The sequence below is a fragment of the Onychostruthus taczanowskii genome, unplaced genomic scaffold (assembly GCF_017590055.1).
Source record: "Onychostruthus taczanowskii isolate IOZ18803 unplaced genomic scaffold, ASM1759005v1 scaffold20, whole genome shotgun sequence".
Lineage (NCBI taxonomy): Eukaryota > Metazoa > Chordata > Aves > Passeriformes > Passeridae > Onychostruthus > Onychostruthus taczanowskii.
The window spans coordinates 2,674,231-2,699,410 of record NW_024499240.1 but is presented as its reverse complement, the minus strand read 5'-3'; the positions used below and the strand labels follow the sequence as shown (position 1 = coordinate 2,699,410).

The 25,180-nt window shown below is 35.0% G+C and overlaps 1 protein-coding gene across 5 annotated transcripts in view; it reads left to right on the top strand.

Moving 5' to 3' along the window:
- Window positions 1-21,496, top strand: part of TTC21B (tetratricopeptide repeat domain 21B) — a 34,171-nt gene extending 12,675 nt beyond the window's left edge. For 2 of the 5 annotated variants that reach the window (XM_041403430.1, XM_041403433.1), the window contains 16 exons: window positions 731-955; window positions 1,697-1,935; window positions 2,230-2,302; window positions 3,312-3,422; window positions 3,819-3,957; window positions 5,372-5,478; window positions 6,797-6,985; window positions 9,900-10,010; window positions 11,160-11,241; window positions 11,978-12,128; window positions 12,525-12,686; window positions 13,085-13,280; window positions 14,957-15,181; window positions 17,761-17,881; window positions 20,156-20,234; window positions 21,161-21,496. In XM_041403430.1, the coding sequence (XP_041259364.1) occupies window positions 731-955; window positions 1,697-1,935; window positions 2,230-2,302; window positions 3,312-3,422; window positions 3,819-3,957; window positions 5,372-5,478; window positions 6,797-6,985; window positions 9,900-10,010; window positions 11,160-11,241; window positions 11,978-12,128; window positions 12,525-12,686; window positions 13,085-13,280; window positions 14,957-15,181; window positions 17,761-17,881; window positions 20,156-20,234; window positions 21,161-21,230 (2,280 nt within the window). In that variant the 3' untranslated portion in view covers window positions 21,231-21,496. Of the gene's footprint in view, window positions 1-730; window positions 956-1,696; window positions 1,936-2,229; window positions 2,303-3,311; window positions 3,423-3,818; window positions 3,958-5,371; window positions 5,479-6,796; window positions 6,986-9,899; window positions 10,011-11,159; window positions 11,242-11,977; window positions 12,129-12,524; window positions 12,687-13,084; window positions 13,281-14,956; window positions 15,182-17,760; window positions 17,882-20,155; window positions 20,235-21,160 lie in introns of those variants that run through there. The other 3 variants (XM_041403431.1, XM_041403432.1, XM_041403434.1) reach the window with 3 other exon arrangements.
- Window positions 21,497-25,180: the final 3,684 nt, after the last annotated feature.

The window sequence follows — 25,180 nt, the reverse complement described above, 5'->3', positions numbered from 1 at the left end:
CAAAACTAACACCTTACAAGTCACATTTCATGGGTCTTATACATTACAGTATGGGATTTTTGATTCGTTGACTTCAGTGGAACTTTATGTAAGATTAGCAGAGAGTTGGGAACACAGTACACACACACACACACACACCCCACTCATTAGGTCTGAGTTGTGCCCAAATGTCTTGAGACCACTTAGCTGGAAACTACCATTTCTTTGGAAGCATGTCCCATCTTACTTTCTTTCTCCAAGTGATACAAGAAAGCTGAAGTTTAATATCTTAATCAGCTACCTAATTGAGGTGCTTGCCATTTCATAGAGCTGTTTTTCTCTTACAGACTTTTTGTTTCATGTGAAGTATGTTTTAGGAAGATGAAGAATGGCATGGAGCACTTGTGCCAAATAACGATTGTATATTTCCTCTACTTAATAGCCTGGTGAAGTGTGCACACAGCAGTGTGGGAGAATACCTTAAAATTCAGTCTAGCTTAAAATAAAGCAGTGATTGATGTTGTTCTATCATCCCTTGTAATAGTTTCTTTGTAATTAAAAACTTACTAAATTACTAGTTTGCATACTCTGACAATTCTTATGTTTTGTAAGTAAATTTCTGAAACTGAATTTGTGTATATTTGGAGGAAAAAAAGAAACCAAAGTCATTATTAAAAAAAAATCTTGCAAGGGGTTTGAATACTTTACATCAAGTAAAATTTGGAAACTCTTTATATTATTCTTTTTTTAGGTGAGAGAACATCCTATGTATCACTTAATTAAGGCCCAAACACAAAAGAAGGTAGGAGAAATATCAGAAGCTATTAAAACCTTACAGATGGCAAGGAATTTGCCTGGAATGAGAAAACCTACAGCTTCCTCAAAAACAAAAGGAAGAAGTATTCAAATTGATGCAAGTGATCGTGTGGCAGTGTTCCTAGAGTTGGTAGAAGCTCATCGCTTGAATGGAGAACCGGTAAGATGGCAAACCTGCTAAAATGCAAAACACACCTGAAAGCAATTCCCTCTTCCCATTCCCATTCTGTTAGTTCAGAATAGAAAACCGCTTCTTTTACCAAGAGGATTTGCTTAGTAAATCTTCCAGCATGTGAATATCTGATTTGAGAACTTAAGTACCTTAAATTGTATGGAGCAAAGAAAAACAAACTGTTGACGGGTGCTCGATTTTGAGACTACAAAAACCAGTTCACACTGTTGATGTTCATTTGCTGGGATGTAGATCCCTGTTTTGTTGTCAGAATGCTATTAGCAGTAGTTTTGGATCATGTCCTTATATTTGTGTAGCATCATCCCTACTATCAGCTGTGTCTGGATAAGAAATAGGACACTACCTATGTATAAGAATATAAGAGAAGCCATACAGTCCTGTGGTTTGGAGGCCAGCCTGCTCCAAGCAGGACCTGTTGGAACAAGGTGCTAAAGACCTTCTCTAGCTGATGTTTGAGTATGTACTTGTTTATATGCAACACAAATGTAAATTTCTGTACTGAAACTTTCTACAGTAGTCCATATCACAGGAGTTTTATTTAAAAAAATCAAAAACACTATGGTGAAATAAATGGATACTATGGTTTGTGGTTTTTTGTGGGGTTTTTTGAGTTGGTTTGCATAATGCCCAGAAATGATTATAATGTCTTTATTTTTGGCTGTTCAATGACAATAACTAAATTAATTCTATTCTTTTTATTATTTGCAGCATGAAGCTGCTATAGTCATCCAAGATGCCATGAGTGAATTTTCTGGAACACCTGAGGAGCTAAGGGTTGTGATTGCAAATGCAGATCTGGCAATTGCTCAAGGAGATGTGAAACATGCCTTGACTATGCTCCGCAATACTACGCCTGAACAGCCTTACTTTGTACAAGCTAAAGAAAAAATGGCAGATATTTATCTTCAGTATAGGAAAGATAAGAAGTTGTATGCCGTCTGCTATAGGTAAAAGTTTGTGGTGTGCATAGTTTTCTAGATGTTTACTGATAGCGTGGTGAACTCATTTTTTCTTTCTACTGCAAGAAATGAGAAATATTTAGTGACATGAACTCATTTAAGCAAATGTTAAAATGATAATTGGAAGTCTTATTTTGAAAAGATATTTCAGGGTTTTTTTGGTTTATTTTCAGAAATAAAAAACTAAAATCTGCAGAGGACAAAATTGTTGTGCCCTTCTCTTGTTTAGATACTAATATTGACATGTTAAATACTGAGCAAGATTTTGTCTTCTTTTTCCAGTGACCTAGTGGAAAAATTGCCAAGTGCTCATACTTTTCTTCTTCTTGGTGATGCATACATGAATATTCAAGAGGTGAGTGCTTGCTAGAGATGAATGGAATATTTGAGTAGTTTGTTGACTTTATCTAGTTGAAACGTTGTGGCATGCTGACTCTTATTGATTGATGTTTGTCAAACAGAAACTGCTTTAGGATATAAAACAATAAATATTGACTACAAGTAACTGTTTAAATTAAAAACTGTTGAAAATACCAAGTAAGCTTTTAGAAGAAATGTGAGAGTCAAGGAGGGAATATTTTCTAGAGCAACACTGCCTCATAAGACGAACAGATATCTAGAGTGAGAGCTAAACTGAAATCACAAAGAAGCTGGAGATGTTTAGAATAGTGTTCTGAAACTTAGAATAATTCTAGGTAACTTAGTTTTCATGCTGATGGCTCTACATAAATGTTATAATTTTCTAGTTCCTATACATTCTTTGCATCCTTTGCTTTCTTGATGAACTGGAAGTATTGGTATTGGCTATTTGGTATTGGCAGTAGTCAAGTGGACTACTTCCTTCATAGGAAATGAAGGCTACATGTTTAAATTCATATCTAAAAAAATAGATTGAGTTAGGACATGCAGCTGATACTTTAGATTACTAGTTTGGAGATCTGTAGATATTAATGGTTGTTTTCATATTAATGTTTGTGTGTAGTCCTCTCCTTAATGAAGAATTATCACACAAAGTGGAATTTGTTTAATCTGCTCTAATGTGGCTAGAGGAGAAAAACAGATACAGCACTACTACATCTACCTCTTTGTTAACCAGTGAAGATAGTAGTAGAGAAATTGCAGTGAAAAAGAATGTTTATTCAAACTTGTCTGTTTGCCATATTTTGTTTTAGTGTGACAATGTTAATTTACATGGGCTTTACATTTCCTGCAGGTTTATAGTATTCTTCTCTCAGAAGTATTGTAGCTTATGAATCAGTTCTGCTTGGCAGTCATTCCTGGAGTTGTTACCAGATATTGTTTTCTTCATACACCATTTATCTTAATCTTTGACTTATATATGTGTTTATATTTTACTGTTGAAGCCTGATGAAGCCATAGAAGCCTACGAGCAGGCCTTGAAGAAAAATCCGAAAGATCCATCTTTAGCAAGTAAAATTGGAAAAGCCCTAATCAAAACACATAACTACTCAAAGGTATTCTATAATTAATGTATTAGGTTAGTTTAGTACTGTCTCAGGATGTGGGCTTTGCTTGGGTATTATATTTCAGAGTGCTAAAATAGACATTTTATCTTAAAATCTTAAAAAAGTTCTTAAATTCCCTTCAGATCATCTGGACAAAGCACAGTTGGTAGATCCACACGTTGGTGGATTCTAATCCAATTGAATTATAGTTCTGTAGTTCTGTACCAATTGAATTGTAGTTCTGGTGACTTGCAGTGTGTTTGGGCCTGCACTGAAACCCATATTTTATTACTTCTCCATTGAAAAATAAGTAAAGCAACATGCCATTGAATAGCTAAGTAACAAGGTTGTTGTCTTTAAGATTTGCTTTTAATTTATGCACAAATTTTTGCTTCTTTCTTCAAGGCAATCGGTTACTATGAGGCTGCAGTGAGGAGTGGTCAACAGAACTTCCTTTGCTATGATTTGGCTGAGCTTTTAATGAAACTGAAGCAGTATGAACAGGCAGAAAAAGTACTTCAGCAAGCTTTAAATCATGACCCTGGTAGGACTGGTATTAATTCACAGGAAAACATACAATTTCTAGTGTTATTTGTGTTTTCTGCATGACTCTAGGGAATAAACAAGTTTATGGGCACCTTTTTTTGCTGGTTTAATTAATTTGTTAACCTTTGTGGCTGTCTGAATAGAGAAGCAGTATTGTTAGTAGTCCATTCTATAAGGTTTTCTTATGTCACTGTATCACTTTCTTGCTTTGTAGGGGTATGTTGGTTTTCCACCTCGCTTACTTCTTACTGAAAAAGTCCTCTGATTTAATATTGCATTCTTGTCCTAGATAAGCCTTTGAGGATCTGGCTAATTCAACAGTCATGCTCAAGGCAGCTTGATTTTTCTAGTGTGGAAAAATAATGAGCAGTAAATACAGTTTGCCCCATGTACTTTACAATCTTCTGTCTTAAAATGAAGCAAAAAGTATTTTTTTGATTTTTTTTTTTGTCTTGATACATATACATTCTCTAAGAGAAAATTTGTTTTTTTGGCTGATTGGGAAAATTATTGAATGATGTAATAATTTTTTATGGAAATGCTAGAATATCCTTTGTGGGAAAAAAATGAATTTTAGGAAATACACTGAAGGGAATGATCCTATATGGTCTAAGTTACACAGTCTAATCTCTGATTTAAAATAGCATGTCACAATTACAGCACCTTAGAGACCAGTTTTCTGGAATATAGCTCTAGAAACTCCTTAATTTGAATAAAGATAGAACAAAATTTTTGGTGGCGTCTATATTTTAATGTGGAACTGTGCTCAAGATACTGCTTTGTCAGTAGAGTAAAATAAATTTAAGCCAGGGAACACCTGAATTCTTCAAATACTAATTGATGCATATTTATTTTAACCATTTTTCAAAAGCAGCCTGCTGCTTTTAAGTAGATACTGAAATATTTATTGTATTCATGTCTATTCCAGACTCTAGCAAAAGAAGCATAGTTTGAGGTCTAGCTAGAAATTTCATTGAACAGTCTCATACTTTTTGCGTGTAGAGAGCACATTATATCAATTTGGATGTTTTTTGTTGACTTCTAGGAGGATTTAGAAAAGAAATGTCAGGAATGGTTTTCTTTCCTGTCCACTTACATCAAAATATTTTCTGTCATGTCTCTGAAAATGCTAATAGACCAGACAGTCAATTTTTTTTTTATTCTGTTTGCATCTTTCAGTATCTTTGAAATCTCACTTTGTTTGTAGTCTGTAATGTTTACTCTGCTTATTACCAACATACTCTGCCCACCAGCAACGCACCAGGTCAGATCACAATTCCAAATAAGTAAGATGGAGCTGTGCATTTTTCATGTAAGCTCTTTCCTGGAGGGTGTGATGAGTTTCTTCTTCCTTTGACTTTACTGGGATCAGCTCCTTCAAGAATAATGTTTGTTTAATGTCATTCTCACAGTTAATGAGTTGTCTTCTCTGATGGAAGATGTGCGTTACCAGGTACTTCTGGCAAAAATTTACAGCAAGATGGAGAAGATTGACAGAGCTATAGTTTCATTACAGCAGGTAAAGAGGAAAACCAAAAATACCTGTGAAAACTTGCAATATCCTCATGTTTACCTTTGGTTTCACTTTTGTCCCATATTCGAACCATAATATCCATGTGAATGTGGAAAATGGGTGTATGCTGGGGATAAAGCACCAGTGACTGCTGTGAAGTGTAAAGTACATAAGGTGTTGCACAGTCTGAGCTTTTTGCAAGCAGTGTTATCTGAATTTTAGATCAGAATGCAGGTTTTTACTGCAAGCTTGCAGTCTTGCTTTGTCTTCATTTGCGTGTGGAGCATAATTTTAGTGTATCAGGTGAAAATTAAATTGGCCATGAGGGCAGCTAGATTACATATCTTTCATTCAACATTGAAAACCATTCACAGAGCAAAATGGAACAGCTTTCAATGGCTACATGTTGTTTTGTTGTACTGCTGAACAGCAGTATTAGTATTAAATAGCAATAATAAGATCTGTTCATTCTGCAGTTCAGTATTATCCCTCAGACTGAGGCTTGAAAGAATAAAGTTGGACGCTAGAGGTTTAATCCCTTAGAAAATGCTTTCTCAACAAAAAGATTTAGCAAGAGATGTGGTCAGTAGTTTCTGTTCTATTATACCTCCACTCTGTGAAAGTGAAGGTAACAGAAATGGTAAGCTGTGGTAGCATCTTCTGACCAGCAAGAAAAGTCTGGTTAGAAATAATTGGTTAGAAAGGTAATTGTATGTGAGGGTTTAAATACCAGTATCGGTAAGATGTATCTTTGTTAAATTCTTACTTATTTTTCCCTTATAATGTACTTCTTTCTTTCTCAAAGTCGACTTTTTTCCCCCCAGTTCTCTTTTAGTAAAATTCCGCCTGAGTGATCTCCTTCTCTTACTCTTTTCTTTACTTCTTTAGTTCTTCCAGGTTTCTCACTATATCACATTTCAAAAAACTTCCTGTCCTTTTGGGGTTCTTATGTTGTTTTTTCTGCTGCACTCAAAACTGTCCTTCCTTGTACCCATTCTCTTTGCAGTATTTTCCTGTTCCTTTCCTTTTGCTGCCACGTTCATTTACAGAAAAATACCTGCATTTTGATTTCAGCAGGACTAACTTAAATGTCTTAAACAGGTCTCTTCCCTTGGTTTTCAGAGAGATGCTGGAAGTTCTCCCCAGATGTTATTTTGTGTTTCAGTTCTAATTTCCTGCTAGGCAAAGTGGTAGGGCTGTAAGAAGCAGAATAGTATTAATGCTTCCTTTTCTTAAAAAAAAGACAAGTAAACTATTTTATAGTAGATAAATGAAATTAATTCCTTTGACAATTCTTGACTGCTCACTGCTTTCCCCACACCAGGCTCGGGAATTACAAGGCAGAGTGCTAAAACGGGCTCAAGTTGAACAGCTGGATGCAGTTCCTGCACAGAAGCAGTTAGCAGCTGAGATTTGTGCTGAGATTGCAAAACATTCAACAGCCCAGCGAAACTATGAAAAAGCAATTAAATTTTACAAAGAAGCCCTTGTTCACTGTGAAACCAATAACAAGGTCAGTGCTACCTCTGACTGTTTTGCATTGTTTTTCCAGACAGGTTTTAGATGTAGCAAAACATTTTTCCAGTTATCCACAGAATAGAATAATTTGCAATTATTTCTGCTTCATTATGTACATAGAACCTTGAACTTTCTCCCTTTTGTTGCTTATCATAATAGAATAGTTGCATGCACTGCTAACTTCTGTCTGTTACAAGAACTCCTGACTCAGGTGGTGTCTGCATGCACTCACAGTGAGCCTGTCTTCAGGTAACAGTAATGATGGAGAGGGGAAACAATCTTGCTTGGTGCTTGTCCTCTGAAACGAACTCCCAGTGATTTTGGTCAATACAGATAATTGCTGTCTTTTCTGTGTCTAATTTAGGAGTTTTAGACTTTTATCTGGGCTTGGTAGGAATTTAGAATTTATTGATTTTAGTTACAAAATGTTGCTGATCTCGAGCAGGATTATTGTACTGCTTCTCTCTTCTCTGCTCAGGTAAATTTGGATTTATTTTTATCCTCCTCCTCCTTAGAAGTTTGTAACCCTGGGCTTTGGAGATAAGAGAGGGAGAAGCAAAAGTCTAAGAAATTTATAATTATAATGAGCACAAAGATTAAGTGTTATCTTTAGTGAGGTTTATTTTAGATTAAAAATCAATAAATACAATTTTTGTTAATTTGCCATGATTTGCTATCATAATGATGTTATATACTTAGGTGTATGTGAAGACTTCTTATTTTGATGCTTGTAATTGAACAGCTGTCACATGCACAAGCTGCTAAATATATCACTTAGTTTTAATTTTTGAACTCGTGTGTTATGGTTCCAAGAATCTGTGTCCTTCCCAAAGCTACAACTTCAGTGTATTTGAGACAGGCTTTTCTCAAGACATCTTCTAAGAATGATGTGGAGAAGAAAAATAAATTGGGAAGGGAATAAAAACATCCTCAAAATGATGATTTCCCCATTAAGAGCAAGGAGACTCCCTGTCATGGTACAGGTACAGCTGTGTCTTTTTAGTCAGTATCAAAGCCTTACTTTGTCTTTCATACCAGTACTGAAATAACAGCGTGGCATTTCTCTTCAGTTCTTGCTAAAATCATACTTCTAAGAGATTCCCAATGTTATAAGATGTAGACATTTGTATACTAAATATCTGTTAGATATTACTGAAGATTTTTGCTTTAACCCTCCTTTGCTAGCAGCACAGAATACAGTGACATCTTAGAAAATAAGTCTGAATTTCTGATTAATAAATTGCTGCCTACTTGTTGACTAATGAAAGCAAAATATTTTGTTACCCACAACTAGTATAAAGGAGTTATCTCAATCTATTTTTATAGTTTCAGTAGACTTGAACTTGTTTTCTTTTCTTCATTTTTAAAAGCATTTCTAGTAGGAGATTAGAATTGATTTTTTTTAGATTACAAAATATTATTTTGAGCTGTTAAAAGTCCATCTGTCTCTTGGCACCTTCAGAGTTTACTTTCCTTAAAATTATATGTGAAAATAATGAGAATTCCTTTGAAACTGTCTGTACCTTGTTTTGTTACAACAAAATCTCCTGTATTTTAACCAGATGGATTGAAATACTGCATTTATTCAGGTAGATGTGAAGAGATTGCAGTCCATGTCGCAGGGGAGTTTTGTTGTTTTGTTTTACATGGTGAAATCTAATAGGTAGTACCCTCTCTTTGTTTCCTTGCTCAGGTAGGAGGCAATGCAGCTTCCTGGAGGAGACTTGAAGGGTATTGAAGATTACATCATGCACATCATTTCCTAGTATCGTTGTTTGTGGTGGAGCTGAAAATTTAGAGACCACTTCCACTCACTAGAATCTAGTGTAGAACTCCAGTTTAGCTGGATTTTTCCCTCCTGCAGGAGCTATTCCTTGATTCCAAGACACCCTTTTGGTATTCCACTGTTGTGCACATAAGAGCAGCAGCTTAAGGAAAGCTTTCATAGTTAAAGTTCTGACATGCGTGCATTCTCTGTATCATTTCAGTGCTTACCCACCTGCCTTCCTGTTTTGGAATTACATGGTGTATGTTTGAGTATGAACAGAACGGGAAGTAGAAAAAAAACCAGTTTAAAAACTGTGCTAGAAGCCTGCATGTTCTGAACAGGATGTTCCAAACACTGTTCTGATTCAAATGTGCCTTTCACAAGTGTAACTAGCAAAAGAATTATGATGCAGTTATAAATGTCCCCCTTTTGGAAACAAAACCAAAACACCATTTAAAATTAAGTAGAAGCGACTTACAGTTTGTATACTGCTAATTCTGCTTTGTGATCAGTTTACCTTCTGTTTGCTTCAATATATACTTGATTAAATCTATGGTAACTCGTGTTTAGAAAGTTTTCTGTGGCATTTTATTCAGAATAGTCTATGAATGGACGTCAGCTTTAAGAATGTATGCTAGTGTACATTTCAGTTTGTCAATATTTACTGTGTGGTGGCTTCTCAAAAGTGGATTCACACGGAGTCTTGATGTGGTAGGTTGGAAATGCAAATAAGAAAATAGTTTCTTCTGGAACTTACTTGTACTCCAGAATTAGTTGGTGAATGTTAATAAGGTATTTGTTTTTTCAATACATTTAAAACTACTTTCACTTACATTTTTCCAAGAATATTATTCATACCAAAATACTGGTGTCTTCAGAGCAATACTATGTGAGCAGTCCTGTTTTCAGTGTACCTTTAGAATATCCCTCAGAAGAAGACAGTTTTATCTGTTTTAAAAGGTGAAGGAATGAAAATGGATTACATTAATTGACCAAGAGCTCACAGGAAAAACAGAAAATGCCCTCTCTTCGGTGGAGCTATAATTTTTCACTGGAGCCCTAGAAAATCAAGTTGATACTCAGAACTGAACCAACTTTCTTCATCTTTCAATTACATACAGTTAAATATTTTAATATACAGGCAATGTTGGAACTTGCACGTTTATATCTGGCACAAGACGACACCGATGCCTGTCAACATCAGTGTTCCTTACTGCTGAAGAACGACCAAGATAATGAAGCAGCAACGATGGTATGTGCTGTTACACTAATCCTGCATCAATGCTTTTTGAAGTTTGTGTGCCTGCAATATGATATATTCATAAAGCACTACTTCTAAAAGAGCTTACAGCTTTGTGATTTCAAAAAGGAAGTGAAAAGTCCATGGCAACAAAATGGTTTTCTGTTTATGTCAGCTGATGTTTCAACATGAAGTTTCTGGCACTCATAGGCATTGTTCTACCTCAGTATAAAATGAGTCTTTAGAAATAAAGGAAAAAGTAGTTGTAGTAAGATTGGATAAAGTATGGCTCAATGCATGTTCTTGATAATTGGCTAATATTCAAGGAAGAAGCTATTTTTCACAGTAATATGAAAACAATTTTTTTTTTAAAGTGCGAGAATAAAAGAGCTATTTATTTAAGGTGCTTTTATAGCCTCATTCAACCTTAGTTACTCATATTCCTACTTAACAAGTTTTAATCACAGCTGCAGGTTCTTGTCCAGGACTTGTGTACTTTTTGGCCTAAAAGACAGCTGAATAGATGAGCAACTTTTGATGTAACACACTAGGAGCAAAAGTTATTTTAAGATGGGAATAACTTGTTTTCTCATAGCAATCCAGCATTTGAAATGTGTTCTAGTATGGTGCATGAACAGAAGTAATAGCACTCTTGAAATATGTTATTAAATCTACTCTAGATTAATCAGTGGCGAGAAACTGAAATTAAAAAACTCACTTTACCTTCTCTGCTGAAGTGAGCTATCTTTCTTTTTCCCTAACTGTAAACTAACTTAGCTTTCCATGTGCATAATCTGAAATTACTGGAAATAAAATTAGGAGTAAAACTATGCAATGCTAAAAAAAACATGTTTGAAAGATATGGCAGACTACTTAATTACGTTTTCATTTTCACCTTATGTGAAAAGGTGTTCATGTATTTGTTCATTATTACCCATGTGTGCTGTATATTGTGTTTGTTTTCCAGAGAGTAATAAAAAGTCCAAATGATTTTGCTTCTTGGGCAGCTCCTGCAGCACTAGTTTTATCTCCACACATAATTAGAGTTCATTAATGTTTTCTCCCAAATTTACCCTAAACCAAGACAATTATTTTTAACTTTTATTTAACATTTTCACAATTTATAATACCTTGTTTTCTCTAAATTGTTCAATACTGTAGATGATGGCTGATCTCATGTTCAGGAAGCAAGATTATGAACAAGCTGTTTTTCATTTCCAGCAGCTCCTGGAACGCAAGCCAGGTGAATGCTTAGCAGTGATACTTTCAGTTTGTTCTGATATATAGTTCTAATGAAAGAGATTAATAAATAGCTGAAGAAAAATTATTTGCTTGATTAAAAAGAAATGTTTTATTTATAATGTAATGGATACTAAAGCCAAAGACCATTACCATATATAAAAACGTAAAGATATTTTAAGGGAATATGATAAAAAGTATTTCTTGTAGATAGAGTCATTTACTTTGCTGCAATGTAATGTGCATAGTTTACCTCAAGCCAAATACAAATAGAGTGTTATTTACTTGTTCACTGTAAAGCACTTTCTTTTGCATTAAAAATGTCAAGTGCATGAACACAAAGGTAATATTTTATTTGAAGACTAATAAAGAAAACTTGTCTTGGACAGCAGTAAGGTTTTTTTTTTGCAATTTTCAAGTTGGGACCAGAGAGAAAGCTACTAAAATCTATTAAAATTTTACTATAATGAATGTAAAGCTTTCTAATGGACTTAGAAAGAAGTCATGTGAGTGTAGCAAATGGTTTTGAGTGCTTTTGAAAGTGAGGTACAATTATACTTCTATAATTGATATTGCAAGTATCACTTGACATCTGCGTTCTTGTATCTGAGGTTACTGTATAATATGCCTTATTTATTAAATTTTTATATGTGAAAAAATGAAGGCAGGCTCATTATTTCTTAATCTTATTCATATAGCAATAAATAGAATTACAGTCTTCTAATTATTTGTATATTTAGATAACTATGCAACCCTCTCTCGATTAATTGACCTGTTAAGAAGAGCTGGAAAATTAGAAGAAGTCCCAAGATTTCTTTTAATGGCTGAAAAACATTCTTCCCGAACAAAGCTTGAACCAGGATTTCACTACTGCAAAGGACTGTATCTTTGGTACTTGCAATTATTGTTAAGATAAGATTTATTTGACTATGTAGTATAGATTTAAATTAATTTTCTTGTCATCCATTGTCATTTAAAGGTGCTATGTTGATTTAATTAAGGTGTCAGGATTTAAGGAAATTCTCAGTTTCTCTGAATATCTCAGTGTTTTCTTCCAGGTTCAATAATGTAATTCTGTTTATCTTCACATTTTATAACTTGTCAGACTATTTTTAGTTGGTGAAAACAAGATCCTTGCAGTAGTATGCATGCTGTCCAAACCTTGCAATATCAGTGTGTGCAAATGAGTCATCTGTTTTTAAATACTTGGGTTTATTGGGATTTAGGTGGAATTTGGAACAGACAATTTTACTTGCCTAGTTTTAAATATTTTAATTATCCCTGTAGGTACACAGGTGAACCAAACGATGCATTGCGGCATTTTAATAAAGCTCGAAAGGACAGTGACTGGGGACAGAATGCAGTGTACAACATGATTGAAATTTGTTTGAACCCAGATAATGAAACTGTAGGTGGAGAAGTCTTTGAAAATCTCGATGCTGACATAGGGTAGGTGAATTAAATAAATACTGCTTGGGTTATTCTGTTGTCTCCTTCTTCTGCTGCCCCTTGACAATGTGCCTTAATTTAAATTGCTAGAACTTTGCAATCATCTAGTGCTTTGAGTATCTGTGTTATTGTGAGAGACCATTCTTTACTGTAATAAGTGAGTCTCAAGCAGAAAATGTAAAAGATTTTCTGTGGAATGCTGGTCACTTGCAGTTACACTCAGCTTGTTGGGTTGGAATTGCTATTGTTGAAGAGAATCAATGCAGAATGCCTATGTACCAGAACCATTTTTTCTACAAAATGGCATGTCTTTAGCACAGAAGCAGTTCTAACTTGTAATTGGTTTGGTGTGTAGTAAAAAAATAAGCTTCTATGAACATTTTTTTTTCTGATAATAGTAATTCAACAGAGAAGCAGGAGTCTGTGCAGTTGGCTGTAAGAACAGCAGGAAACCTGCTGAAGGAGCTCAAGCCTCAAACCATTCAGGGTCACATTCAACTGCGAATCATGGAGAATTATTGTCTCATGGCAACCAAACAAAAATCAAGTGTTGAACAAGCACTGAGCACTTTCACAGAAATAGTTGAGGCTGAGGTTAGTAACCTGTCTCATTTCCTCACTCTTCCCTTTCATAGTTGCTACATTTTTTTTAACTAGTCTTGCAGTTTACATTCAGCAACAGTGGCGCATGTTAGTGCTATTTGCTCTAAGGATTATTCTCCTATTGAAGAAGATTTTATACAAAATTTGAAAAAGGCATTTCTGAAATAACAATATATTTTAGAAGTTTTTGGTTGAATTGCAAATTTAGAAACCAAGTAAATGCTGATATTGCTAGTTACTGAAATGTGAGTAGGCTGTTTGGTTGCTGGTCTTGTTTTTTAATTCCCAAGCTTGCCAACAGCGTGTCTTATAACGTAAATCCTTTGCAGTGCTTCATGGCAATTTGACAGAATTTAGACTGCAGAACAAGATTATCCATTGCCTTAAAATTCAAGCTTAGGATAGAAATCGTCAATGTTTTTGTAACTATTTATAGTTATTAGTTTTATGACTAATAATAGATATTCCTGTTACCAGTAGCTTTCAACAGATTTTATTTCAACTGGTGTAGAAAGATGTAGTCCACCAGAATGCTATAAAATATATAAGTTGCTACTACTCTTTAACTGTGTGCTGAGCTGCACCTTGTCTGAGGCGAGCATACCAAGGCTGATCTCACGTGTAAGGCAGTTCTGGGAATCACAAACGAGGTGTCCCTCTGCCTCCAGTATTGGCTTCCCAGTCCTGCTTGGAATTGATCTGAGATCCTGTGAATGTGGCATCTCTTTCACATGGTAACAGTTCCACCATGAAGAATGCTGCAGTTTATTTATTCTTCCCTCTAGGGTTGCATAAAAAAAGATAGCTTTAATCTCTTCATATTTCTGAGGCTATTGATCCATGATAGGTATGGCTATTGAGGGAGAAGGGAGATGAGCTTATTATGTGGAAGAGGAGCTTTTTTTGGGATCTTTTTTTTTTTTTCAATGCACTATGACAAATGTGTTTACAGCACAACCTTAGAAAGAGATGTAAAGGCAGAATACCAACAGTGAGTCAGGAGCACTAAGAGGGAGAAAGAAGCATTTCAGTTGGCTCCTGATACAGCTGCTCTCTGCATGTAAGAGTTGCAGTTGCAAGATGTGACCCCCATTCTCATCCTTTACTAATGAAGGCAAGATGTCAAAATTTGCACTTGTGCCAGGAGTTCTTACTGCTTGCTTTTGAGGCTCTTGCCTAGAATGGTGGCTTTTAAGAATCCTGTTTGTATAAAGCTTGGATGCACACAGTTTAGACATTAAATTTTTAGGACCTGTACACCCAAGAGGAATCAGAGTCCCTTTTGCTAATATTTGACAGGCACTTCTGCAAGTGAAAAATACCACTTTTATTGTAATTTCCAAGTGACTCCAGATTTTATGTGAACTGTTTATTTGTATATCAAAAGTATAGCTCTTAGTGGTATCTGATGGTTTTTTTTTTTTTTTTTTTTTTTTGTGAGATGAAATACCTGTGGATTTTTTTAGCATTTCTTGTGCCTGGTGGTTTTCATGATTAGAGAAATAATTATAGCACTAGGTGCAAAACACGTCTGTAAGATTAGATGCTTTATTTCCTGAGATTTAGCTTTTAGCTTAGTTTTTAGATACCTGATGAAAGTCCTACTTATAAAAAATTAAAATAAAAATTAAAAAAGCATCAAGCAGTCACTGTACTTTTTACTGCAGAAGGATCATATACCAGCACTTTTGGGAATGGCCACGGCCTACATGATCTTGAAACAGACTCCACGAGCCAGAAACCAGTTAAAACGGATTTCAAAAATGAGCTGGAATCCCATTGATGCAGAGGAGTTTGAAAAGAGTTGGCTTCTGCTTGCAGATATATATATTCAATCTGCAAAATATGATATGGCAGGTGAACTTCTAAAACGATGCCTTCGTCATAACAGGGTAAGTCAATGCACATTGAAAGTAACCTTAGAACCTTTCTATTTTAATTCATCAAAATGTTTACTCTTCCTCTGAAACAGGATTTTGAAATGTATTTATTTGTTCACCTGCCTGGTATTTCACTTACTAAGGAGAAGTGTAGACCAAAACAAGACAGGAAACCAGCAACTTCACACTGGAGGGTGGTAAACAAACCTGTGAACGCTGCTTAGTCGTTTTTGTTCATGTTCGGTAGCAACTTCTGCAAGTTGCAGCTGAGGGGACTCTAAAAGCTTGGAGTGTTTATGAAATGTCAGAGATGCATTTTACAGTCTCACAAAACTGATGAAGAAAGATGTGGCTGTGTAAATTTTGGAGACTTACTCCATTTACTGACATGCTATCTTCATATTTTATGTTTCTCAACATTTATGTTCATAAGCGTGCTACAGTGCAGGATTATTTTTTTAATGCTGGTATTAATCTTTTTCTGTGGCAATACTGTCTAGTAGATTGTCAGGGGACAAGGTCTAATGTGTTGTTTACCTCAAGGTTCCTGAGCAGGCAAACTGTACAATACCCTGCTTTTCCTATGGGAACAAGCACAGATCTTAGCTTCTGCTTATTTTTTATTTTGATCAGCAAAAAGGTGATCATGATTTTCTGTCTTGACTTCCCTTCACATGAGGCAGTCCACTAGGCTGGTGTTCCATACACACTGTGCTGCAGGTTCAGGATACTGTTACAGAGCACAGGTTTGGTTTAGAAAAGGACACAATGCCCATACTTTTTTATTAATTCATTAGCATAGAAGGTAAGGTTCATTATTCAGTCACATTTTAGCAACTTCTGAGAGAGATGTTTTTTGAACACTTTATTTCTAAACATAAAATTGAGAGACAGCTATGACAGTTCTTGGTATAGTGCTATTATGTACTTCTGCAGAGAGGGCTCTTTAAAATAGGATGTGCTCAGTTTCAGAATCCATACAGTTGGAGGGTAAACACGAGTCCTCTCCAAAAACAAGACTTATCTTGAAAGAAATGGTCTGTTGAGCAGGTGTATACCATGAATGCTGCTTTGTTGTGGAAATTTACCAAAGGTAATTTGTTAAAATTTACCAAAGATAATTTCTTTAAAAACATAGCCTACCAAGTAATTTTTTTTCTTCTAAAAAGTTTGGGACCCATGAGGGACTTAGATAAACAGGCTCTGCTTATAGCAAGGAGGATGGCAGGTTAGAAGTGTGTATATCTGGCTCCTTGCAAAGTAGCACAGGAAAGAGAGGGACTTCTCTCCAGCTTGCCTGCAAAGCTGGTAGGCAGGAATTGTGCTATACAAAGAGATGTTGAGTAGTTTACATCTTCACATATCATGTCAATCCACAAGACAATATTTTATGTGGTATTCTCCAATTTGGAAGGCTTGATTGGATTGAGAGAACATGTTTTTCTGTTAGTTTAACAGAATTGAATGACATATATACACAATTTAAGTAAATATGTTGAGTGAAAATTTCATAAAAGCCTAGTGTAATTCAATAAGGATTTTTTTGGATTTTACAAGACTTAGGATTGGTTAGTAAGATGCCAGTGAAGCAGACTGTTTCTCTGAAATTGAGGCTTCTTACTGATTACTCCTCTTGATTTTGAACTTTTTGTTTTGTTTTTCACAAATGAGAAGGAAAGTATATTTTTATCCTCAACTTTCAAGCATTTCCATACTGATCCCACTATCCTGTGATTTGAAAGCATTTTATCAATAGATCTTGAAAACCTAATTGGAAGTAGTAAATTTAAAGATGGAAAGTAATTTATATACCAATATTGCTTTGCACTGTCTTTGTAGAAAAGGTGCATATGTTTTTCTTTTGAAAATGTTTTACCTGTTGGCAGTGTGATAATATAAATGGTTCATGGTAAGGACATACACTGGTTAGGTTTTTTTATAAAATATTTTCCTGCTTTATGTACTAAATGTAAGATTTCTGCATTAATTACTATATCTTTTATATGAAGTTTTATTATGGAGTTAGATGGATTTATATGTGTATATAATATAAGTAAGGCTAGTATTTTCAACTAATGCTTAATAGTTTTTTGGAACCTACTTTTCAGATGCTTGTGACTTGCCACTTGTATTCATAAGAAATGAAATACTTAATGGTTATTTTTCTCTTTAGGTTACTTGTGACTGTCTTTAATCTTTAATTGGAAAATAATAATGTTAAAACATTTTCAAAAACAAAGCTATGAACCTACTTTCTTAAGAAAAAAACCAAACAATATTTGTGGAAGGTACAACACTAGACTTGAAATGAAGCTGTGTGGGGTTACTATTAACTGAGAGAGTTGTAGGAGTTGTTGGCAGTGGCCTCTGTGATGAACTCTGTACTTGACCTGGAGTAGAGCATAATTCTGTATAACTCATTTGTAACACAGATACTTCAAATCAAGACTATTGTGTCATCAAAGTTAGGACAAGTATCACTTGTGCTTTCCAGTTGTATGGATTTGGAGTATTTTAGCAATTAAGTTGTCAGTATTATTATATGCAAGCTTACCTAAATACAATTTTGAATGAATATTTATATTTTGCAGTCATGCTGCAAGGCTTATGAATACATGGGATACATAATGGAAAAGGAACAGGCATATAAGGATGCAGCAGTAAATTATGAGATGGCCTGGAAATATGGAAACCAGACGAATCCAACAGTAGGCACGTATATATAACCTATAAAGTATGATTTTGGGCACTATGGTAGGAATGAAACAACTACCATTTACTGGAAAGACTGCCTTTAATTTTCCATAGAAATAAAGTATCACTGGTTTTCCTCACATAAACCACAAATGTTTAAAGGTGTACTGAACATGGAAAGCCCTCATGGCAAGAGGTAGCAGCTTTATGATACTTCAGAAGTTTCTGCTTATTGTTTTAGTAGATCTGAAACAGTTTCATTTGGCTGTTTGTGAACAACTTGCTCTGTATGTACAGCTTGAACTTTAATAATGTATTTATAGTAATCTACTATATACTGTTTCTAGTAGAGAGTCTGTTATAATTACATACCCATGTGTATGATGGTGGCAGGTCACTGATTTGTTTATTTCATTTTTGATTCAAATTATATGTATGGATCAGGTTTTATGTATATGAGTGAGGATTTAAAAAATTAATTATTTAGAATTTCTTTAAATATCTATATGTTACAAAAGATGGCTAACTGAAAACTTGAGGCACTAGTAAAATTCTATTTTGGGTAATAAATTAAAATCTGCACTAAATCATCACCGTTTCAGTGTAGGAAACGCTTTGTGAAAAGGATATGTAGGATAAAATGCCATTTCCTTACTGAACACCTGGAATCTGTCCATAGGTCCCAAGGCTGGTGGTTGACAAATTCTGTTCCAGGTTTTGGGATGTGTTTATTGCCCCTTGGAAATACAACTTCTGTTCTTTCATCTGTGCTCTCTCTTTGGTGCCCTGTGAGGGTTTTTTAGCGTTAGGATGAGACAGCTGAAAAAAAATATTTTTAAAGAAAATCTTTAAATCTTTTTTAAAAAAGATTTTAACTGTCATGTGCATGGACTGCCAAACATTTTGTTTCTTTAACTGTAACTGCAGTGGTTCAGTTCATGGTTTTATCTAATCTGTAGATTGAAGTAGTATTTTTATTAAAGGGATTAAATGTTTGTGGGTTAGCTTTTATAACATAGTTCTGAAAATCAATATACATGAATGGATTACCAAAACTGAATGTGTTGTGAGTCATATGTACTGTGAGTCAAAAAATTGGGAGGGTCAAACCAGAGGAAGGCTTATATCAAAACAGAAATAAAAATGATAGAAGTCTGACTATAGGTTAAATGGAAAAACCTCTATATATCTGAGTTTAGGTGCAGTAATTTTTACTAGATGTTCCTGTTCTTGTAGACTGAGCCATGGTGGTTGTTGCTAAAATATTGCCGTTGTTAATCAAATGAAATGTATCAGAAAGAAGTTTCAATAGTAAAGAGTTGTGATTTCTTAAGTTTGTACAGAACATAGATCAAGACTTTTCATTTCTTTTATTTTGAAATCCTCTGGAGAGTGGTAATTCAACAAATTACAAAACCTTTTGGTATCTAGATAGGAGAGTTCCTTAGTGAAATTAAACTGTGAAATAATCTTGCATACAAAAGAGAGCGTGATATTGAAGGTACTTTGTGCACTTGTTTCTAGTTTTGCATTATGGCATTGTGAGAATTGTCATGCAGCAGAATCAAAATGGTTAAAGCAGAAAATTTCCATCTGGCAAGTAAAGCCATACAAACCGGTGTCAGATCTTGTATTTGCCAGTGAGGATAAGTTTACAAATGAAAGATTTAAAATTTCAAATTTTGGAAATTGCATGCTTATAATGTTTTTTTTTCTCAGGCCTAGTCTCTGTCCAGGCTGATATACTTGAGCTTTACCTCTTAGGTTGCAAGTATCAGCCTGGCATGTTGCTATGCAACTTAGCTATTCCATGTGACTTTTTATATCAGTGGTCTGCTGACACTGGTACTGAATAGCATTTTAATTCCCTAGTTCGTTGAACCTTTTTTTTTTTTTTTTCACATTTTTTCCTTTAATAATGGAATTACCTTTACAGAGGGACAGTGTAGTGCAGGCCACAGTGAGCAACTCTGTGGGATACCATGGTAATTGAAAGAATTCAGCCATTATGTATTCTCTCTAGTAGCACATGCTCTCCAGAATAGTGTCTCCTTTTGATTCAGACATAGCTATCAGTGTGTAAAGGACTTTTATTTACTACTTGAAGTGACTTTCAGTAGAAATTTTTATCATTACCAGGCTTATATGAGGCAACAGAAGAAAAAAAAAGCTAGCTTTAGAAACACATGATGACCAAAAATAAATTCAGATGTAATATTTTTGTTATTCAATACAGAAACTGAAATTGTTGCTTTTCCTCTCTCCCTTCTCCCCTCACCCCTTTAATTACAGGCTACAAGCTGGCCTTCAATTACCTGAAAGGAAAGAGATATGTTGATGCAGTTGATGTTTGCCATAAGGTAGAATTTCTGTATGTGTTTAATACTCTCTCTCCTGTAGCAACATTCTTTTACATAATGACCCTTCTCTTTGGTTGAGTTTACATTTCTAAAATACATAGCTTCATGTCAGAAAAGTGCCCTCTTGAAAAAGTTAAATATCTTCTTCATAATCTGCTCTGTGTTGAGATCCATGGAACCAGATAAATGAAGGTGACTGGCTGTCATATGTCAAGGGATATTCAAGTAGCACCACCTTTTTTTGGCCATGCCGTTGCAACTTGGTGAATCCATACAGAAGTATAGCTGAAAAAATTTATCAAATCAAATATTAGTATCAGAAGACACTGTTAGAAAGTAACTTGAAGTATTATCTTTTATGGTCTAAATATCAGCAGAGCGAATGCAGAGTAAGAGGAAGGGCTACTATTAAATAAGTAGGGGAAATATTATGACTGAATAATTATTCATCTTAATAATAAAATAAATTAAATTTGCTCATTTTGGGAGAAATAAATTAGGAAGGACAAAAATAATGGAAGGGTAAGAGAGAAGAGGGAATTGAAGGGGAGAAGATGAAGTAGGTAGAATATGCTAAGAAAGAGCCAAGGGAATGAAAACATAAAGAGGCCGTTCATCATGGCAAAAAGTATGCTTAAAACCTCAGAAATGTCTCCAGAGGTGCCTTCTGATTCATGGCATTTCAAGCCACTCAGAGGCCTTAGCCCTTGATCCCCATGACTTTTGCACCAAGCTGAAAGGACAGTGGAAATGAAGCAAAGTGTCTTTGATAGAGGTGGTTTTGACTTGCATGTGTGGTGGTCTCTGTCCACAATCAAGTGTTTGTGCATTGTGAAAACAAACTTGTTATGTTGTTATTTTCGTTTTAAAATGTGTCAGCTCAGTGATGAGGGGGATTACCAACTCAGAACTTTCGGGTTGTATTGTCTTTTGACAGGTCCTTAAAGTACATCCAAACTATCCGAAGATCAGGAAGGAAATACTGGACAAGGCCCGAGCATCTCTAAGAAACTGAATTTGTTTTTTGTATGACTTATGAAGTTCTGTTAACCAGACTTTGGAAGCTATGAATGAAATACTGCAGTGACAGAGACCACGTCAGCAAAAAAATACTGTGGATATGATGAATTTAACTATATTAGAGATCTGGATTATTTTTATGAAAAATCTGCAACCCTGAAAGAAATTGTATTTGTTCTCATTCAGGATAGAATACCGCTCCCACATGTGTTATGTAAATTGTTATCAGCATTATAAAAACATTTTAAACATATAACTCATTCTTCTTTTGTGTTTATTTGAAACAACACTAAAACAATAACTTGTCATATCTACTGGAGGTGCACTGTTAAAATGCTGAGTTTTAGTTCATATAAACCATTACTTCATAATTATGGTGCAATCTTTATGAGTACAGGTGTATTTCTAAATTATGAGGGTTTTTTTTTCTATATATATTAAAGATGTGCTTTATTTTTTAAAAATCTTGAAAACAAACTGCTGTGGTTATAGATCTCAATTTTATATTTTTAATGAAAATGTAACAGTTAAAATTTAGATTCTGTGTAAATGCTGAATAAAGACTTTTATAGATCCTGCAGCTCTTACACGAAATTTACTTTCTGCTCATGCTATTATCCGCCTGTCACATTTCCATGAAGAGAACTGTTCTTAATTTGTATTGGATAGTCTTTGAACACTGTATGTGTAGACAGTATAGTCATATGCAGAAATTGACACTCATTTTGTTTGATCTCTATAAAACATCTTTTTAGGGAAATAACTTTTATTACAGGGGATTATGGTTTTGTCTCACATACAGAATACACCTGTATTTACACATCTTTTTAGGGAAATAACTTTTATTACAGGGGATTATGGTTTGTCTCACATACAGAATACACCTGTGAATCTTTAGGGGAGCAGTAGGGTGTCATGAATGAGTGAAAGGAAGAAGAAAGATCAGGTTTCTTTTCACTGATGCAGAATTTTTGAAAAAACCTTGTTGCACTGCTGTATTTGGTTTTCAAACAGCACCTGATGTTGTATGTGTCTTACTAGAAAAGTAATATTTTGGCATGAAAAGGGAATTCTTAATGGTAGTGATTAAGTTTATATATTTTATAAGCAATTTGAGTTTTTGGCTTTTCCTGTTGACATTGTGTGAAGTCACTTTCAGTTTGATTTTTGGGTTTCTTTTTAGGACAACTCAATGTTAAAGCTACACAACAGCAAGGTGTTTGCTGTTGTGTCTAATCTTGCTTGTCAATAACTGAGTGCTGTATCTTGGGGAATTTTTAGCCCTGTTTTCTGTCTACATTGAGGTGCATCACTTTGACAATGATGCTGCCTGCTGGTGGTTGCTAGGTCCTGCATTCCAGTGACTTTGGAGCTGTTGGTCAGCTAAACTAAAATGAATAGATGTGTCTCGGGACTACAACACTTCTGCTAGATTCGTGTGGATATTAGAATGGAGAAGAGACTCAAATAAGTGGCCTCTTCTTTCCTAGGGGTCCTCGAAAATGTCGGTGTGGCTTTGTCCCTTGTGTGTGAGCACTGTCAGTGTCTGCGTGGCTGCCCCCTGTTTCTTGCATGTAAGTTTTGCAGCATGACAGAGCTCAGAGGAGGAAGATTTAGTATACTAAGGAAAAACTGATGGTATTGGAGTAGAATGAGGAACATGGAAAGATCTGGGGAATGCTGAGGATGGGGGCGTCAGTAGGTTATAAATTCTTAAACTATGCTCGTTGGTGGGGGTTTTTCACTATTAAAAAGTACTTATTGAGGCGGCTTCTAGTAAAACAACATTTCTTTGTACACAGCCTTATTCATGCAGTATCAATGTGTTGTTACTTCCTGGATAGCGTAGGAATAACATTTAGCTGAAGTTCAGAATAAAAATAGGTGCAAGATGTCTTCAAAAATGTCAAGATACCTGCATCTGATTTGCTTTTCTCATAAGATGGACATTAGCCTTTCATAAGTTGGTGTGACAGATTAAGTCATGACAATGGTAGGATACAGAAATGAGTTGATAGAAATTGAACTGAGACTTCAGGCTTTCTGTGGCTAACTTTTGGTGAAGAGTTTTATGCATACACCATACCGGTAATATTTCTGAATTCCCATTAGCCATCCAGGCACTGGTGTCTTTTTGTGTGCGAGGTTTTTAAAATAGGTGTATAAATGAGACGTCTTTGGATTTCAGTTTTTTCAAAAAGGCTCTGAGAAGTCTTTCAGAAAAAAATCTTGCTTTACTGTAATATTCTCAGTAGAAATAAATATCCTTTCTCTATCCCTTTTGGTTTATATAAGCCAGTTTAAGTTTTCCTGTGCTTATTTTCTTTTTTTTTTTTTCATTTTTTCTTTTTTTTTACTTTATCTGCAGAAAAAATGGTTTGGTGTCATACCTCTCTGCTTTTTTTTCTTACTTTTTTTAAAGTAAGAAACCTCACTGTTTCTTACTTTAAAAATGCATGTTCTGCTATTTGGTGAGGCGTTTTAGCTCCTTAATAAGTGGTTCTTGAATGGAACAGACTTCTAGGATGGAGGGGAGTCAGTAATGCTAATTTCAAAGCCCTGCACTCTTCAGTGTGATGTTGCTTAGCAACCCATCTTCCAGTTTTGCCTTTGATGAATAAAAGAGGAAAGTGAAGCTGTGCTTTCTATTGATTCATTCACTGGAACTGAAAATCTAAGCATCTTGTAGCTATAGCAACATAAGCCATAGGTGTCTCTTCCTCTTCTCTCTTGTCCCCCTTTTCATCTGCAGGTACAGAATGCCTAGAATATCTTCTGGAGGAAATTATTTTTGGTAACCCTGTGCTAAATATTATTTTCTGTTTTAATTTGCAACCATTTCTTTAGATTTTTAGAATGCTAAAAAGATGGTCTAGGAAGTATCATTAGGCAAAAATAATTAGTGTAAATAGCTAAAAATAATCTAGTAAGATTCTTAACAAAAATAGAGTGGAAGGATTTTGAAGGGGTTTTTCCCCATTTCTGGACTAGGTTTGACTATTGCAAATAATTTCTCAAATATGGCTACAGCAATTTTTAGAAAGGCTGTAGACTTTCTAAAATCAGGCAGCTCTGGTTTAGTAACCTAAAATGTAATCTTGTTATTCATTAAATGAGTGAGTAGTTTTATAAACATACTTTAAACAGAGCTTATAATGTTAGACAATTTGCTGAAGATTTTTTTTTGAAAGGTGACATTTCAGGAGTCTCAGTGGCAGTGGATTCTGGCTCGACAGAAGTTGATGATAAAGAACTCATTAATGTGTTCCATATACAGTGCTGAACAGGGGAAAAATAGGAAAATAAGAAAATATTTCAATATTTTGAATTATCAATATACTAGCAAGTACTTTTCCATCAGCTTGTAACTGTGCCACTTCTCAAAGATCTTAACGGTGCTTCTAGCTTCATTTGCTCTGTGGTTTTAATTCTGTCATCTTGCAATGAAATCAGAACTCTTTGGTTTTTTCAACATTGACCTGCCATAAAATGTAGAGAATTGGACCATTACTGCAAAAATCTCATGCTTCTGTCTCTGCTAAAAGTTGTTGCTAATTATGTGTCATGGTGCTTGCTAAAAGAGAAGCTATGTGAATGGTCTAAGGCTTGTTCTGAGGTGGGGTTTCCTTTGATACTGTTCTTGATGGTTGGGGTTGGGTGTTTGGGTTTTTTAAGGAGTCCGTATGCCTGTTAATGCAGATTTATTCGGAAACAGCAGATTTTTAAAGTTCATTCTAGAAATTTGCCTTACTTGAATTTTGTGCTACAAATGTTGAACACTGGCTATGCCTGTCTCAGGTGCTGTAGTGCTTAGCACGGTTTAGGCATCAGCTGTCAAAGTCGTAAGGAAGGATTTTAGCATTCTAGAAATAACAGAACCATGAATTGTGAGAGATTCTAGTCTGAATCTGTATTAAGTGTTCCTGGGCAATATTAT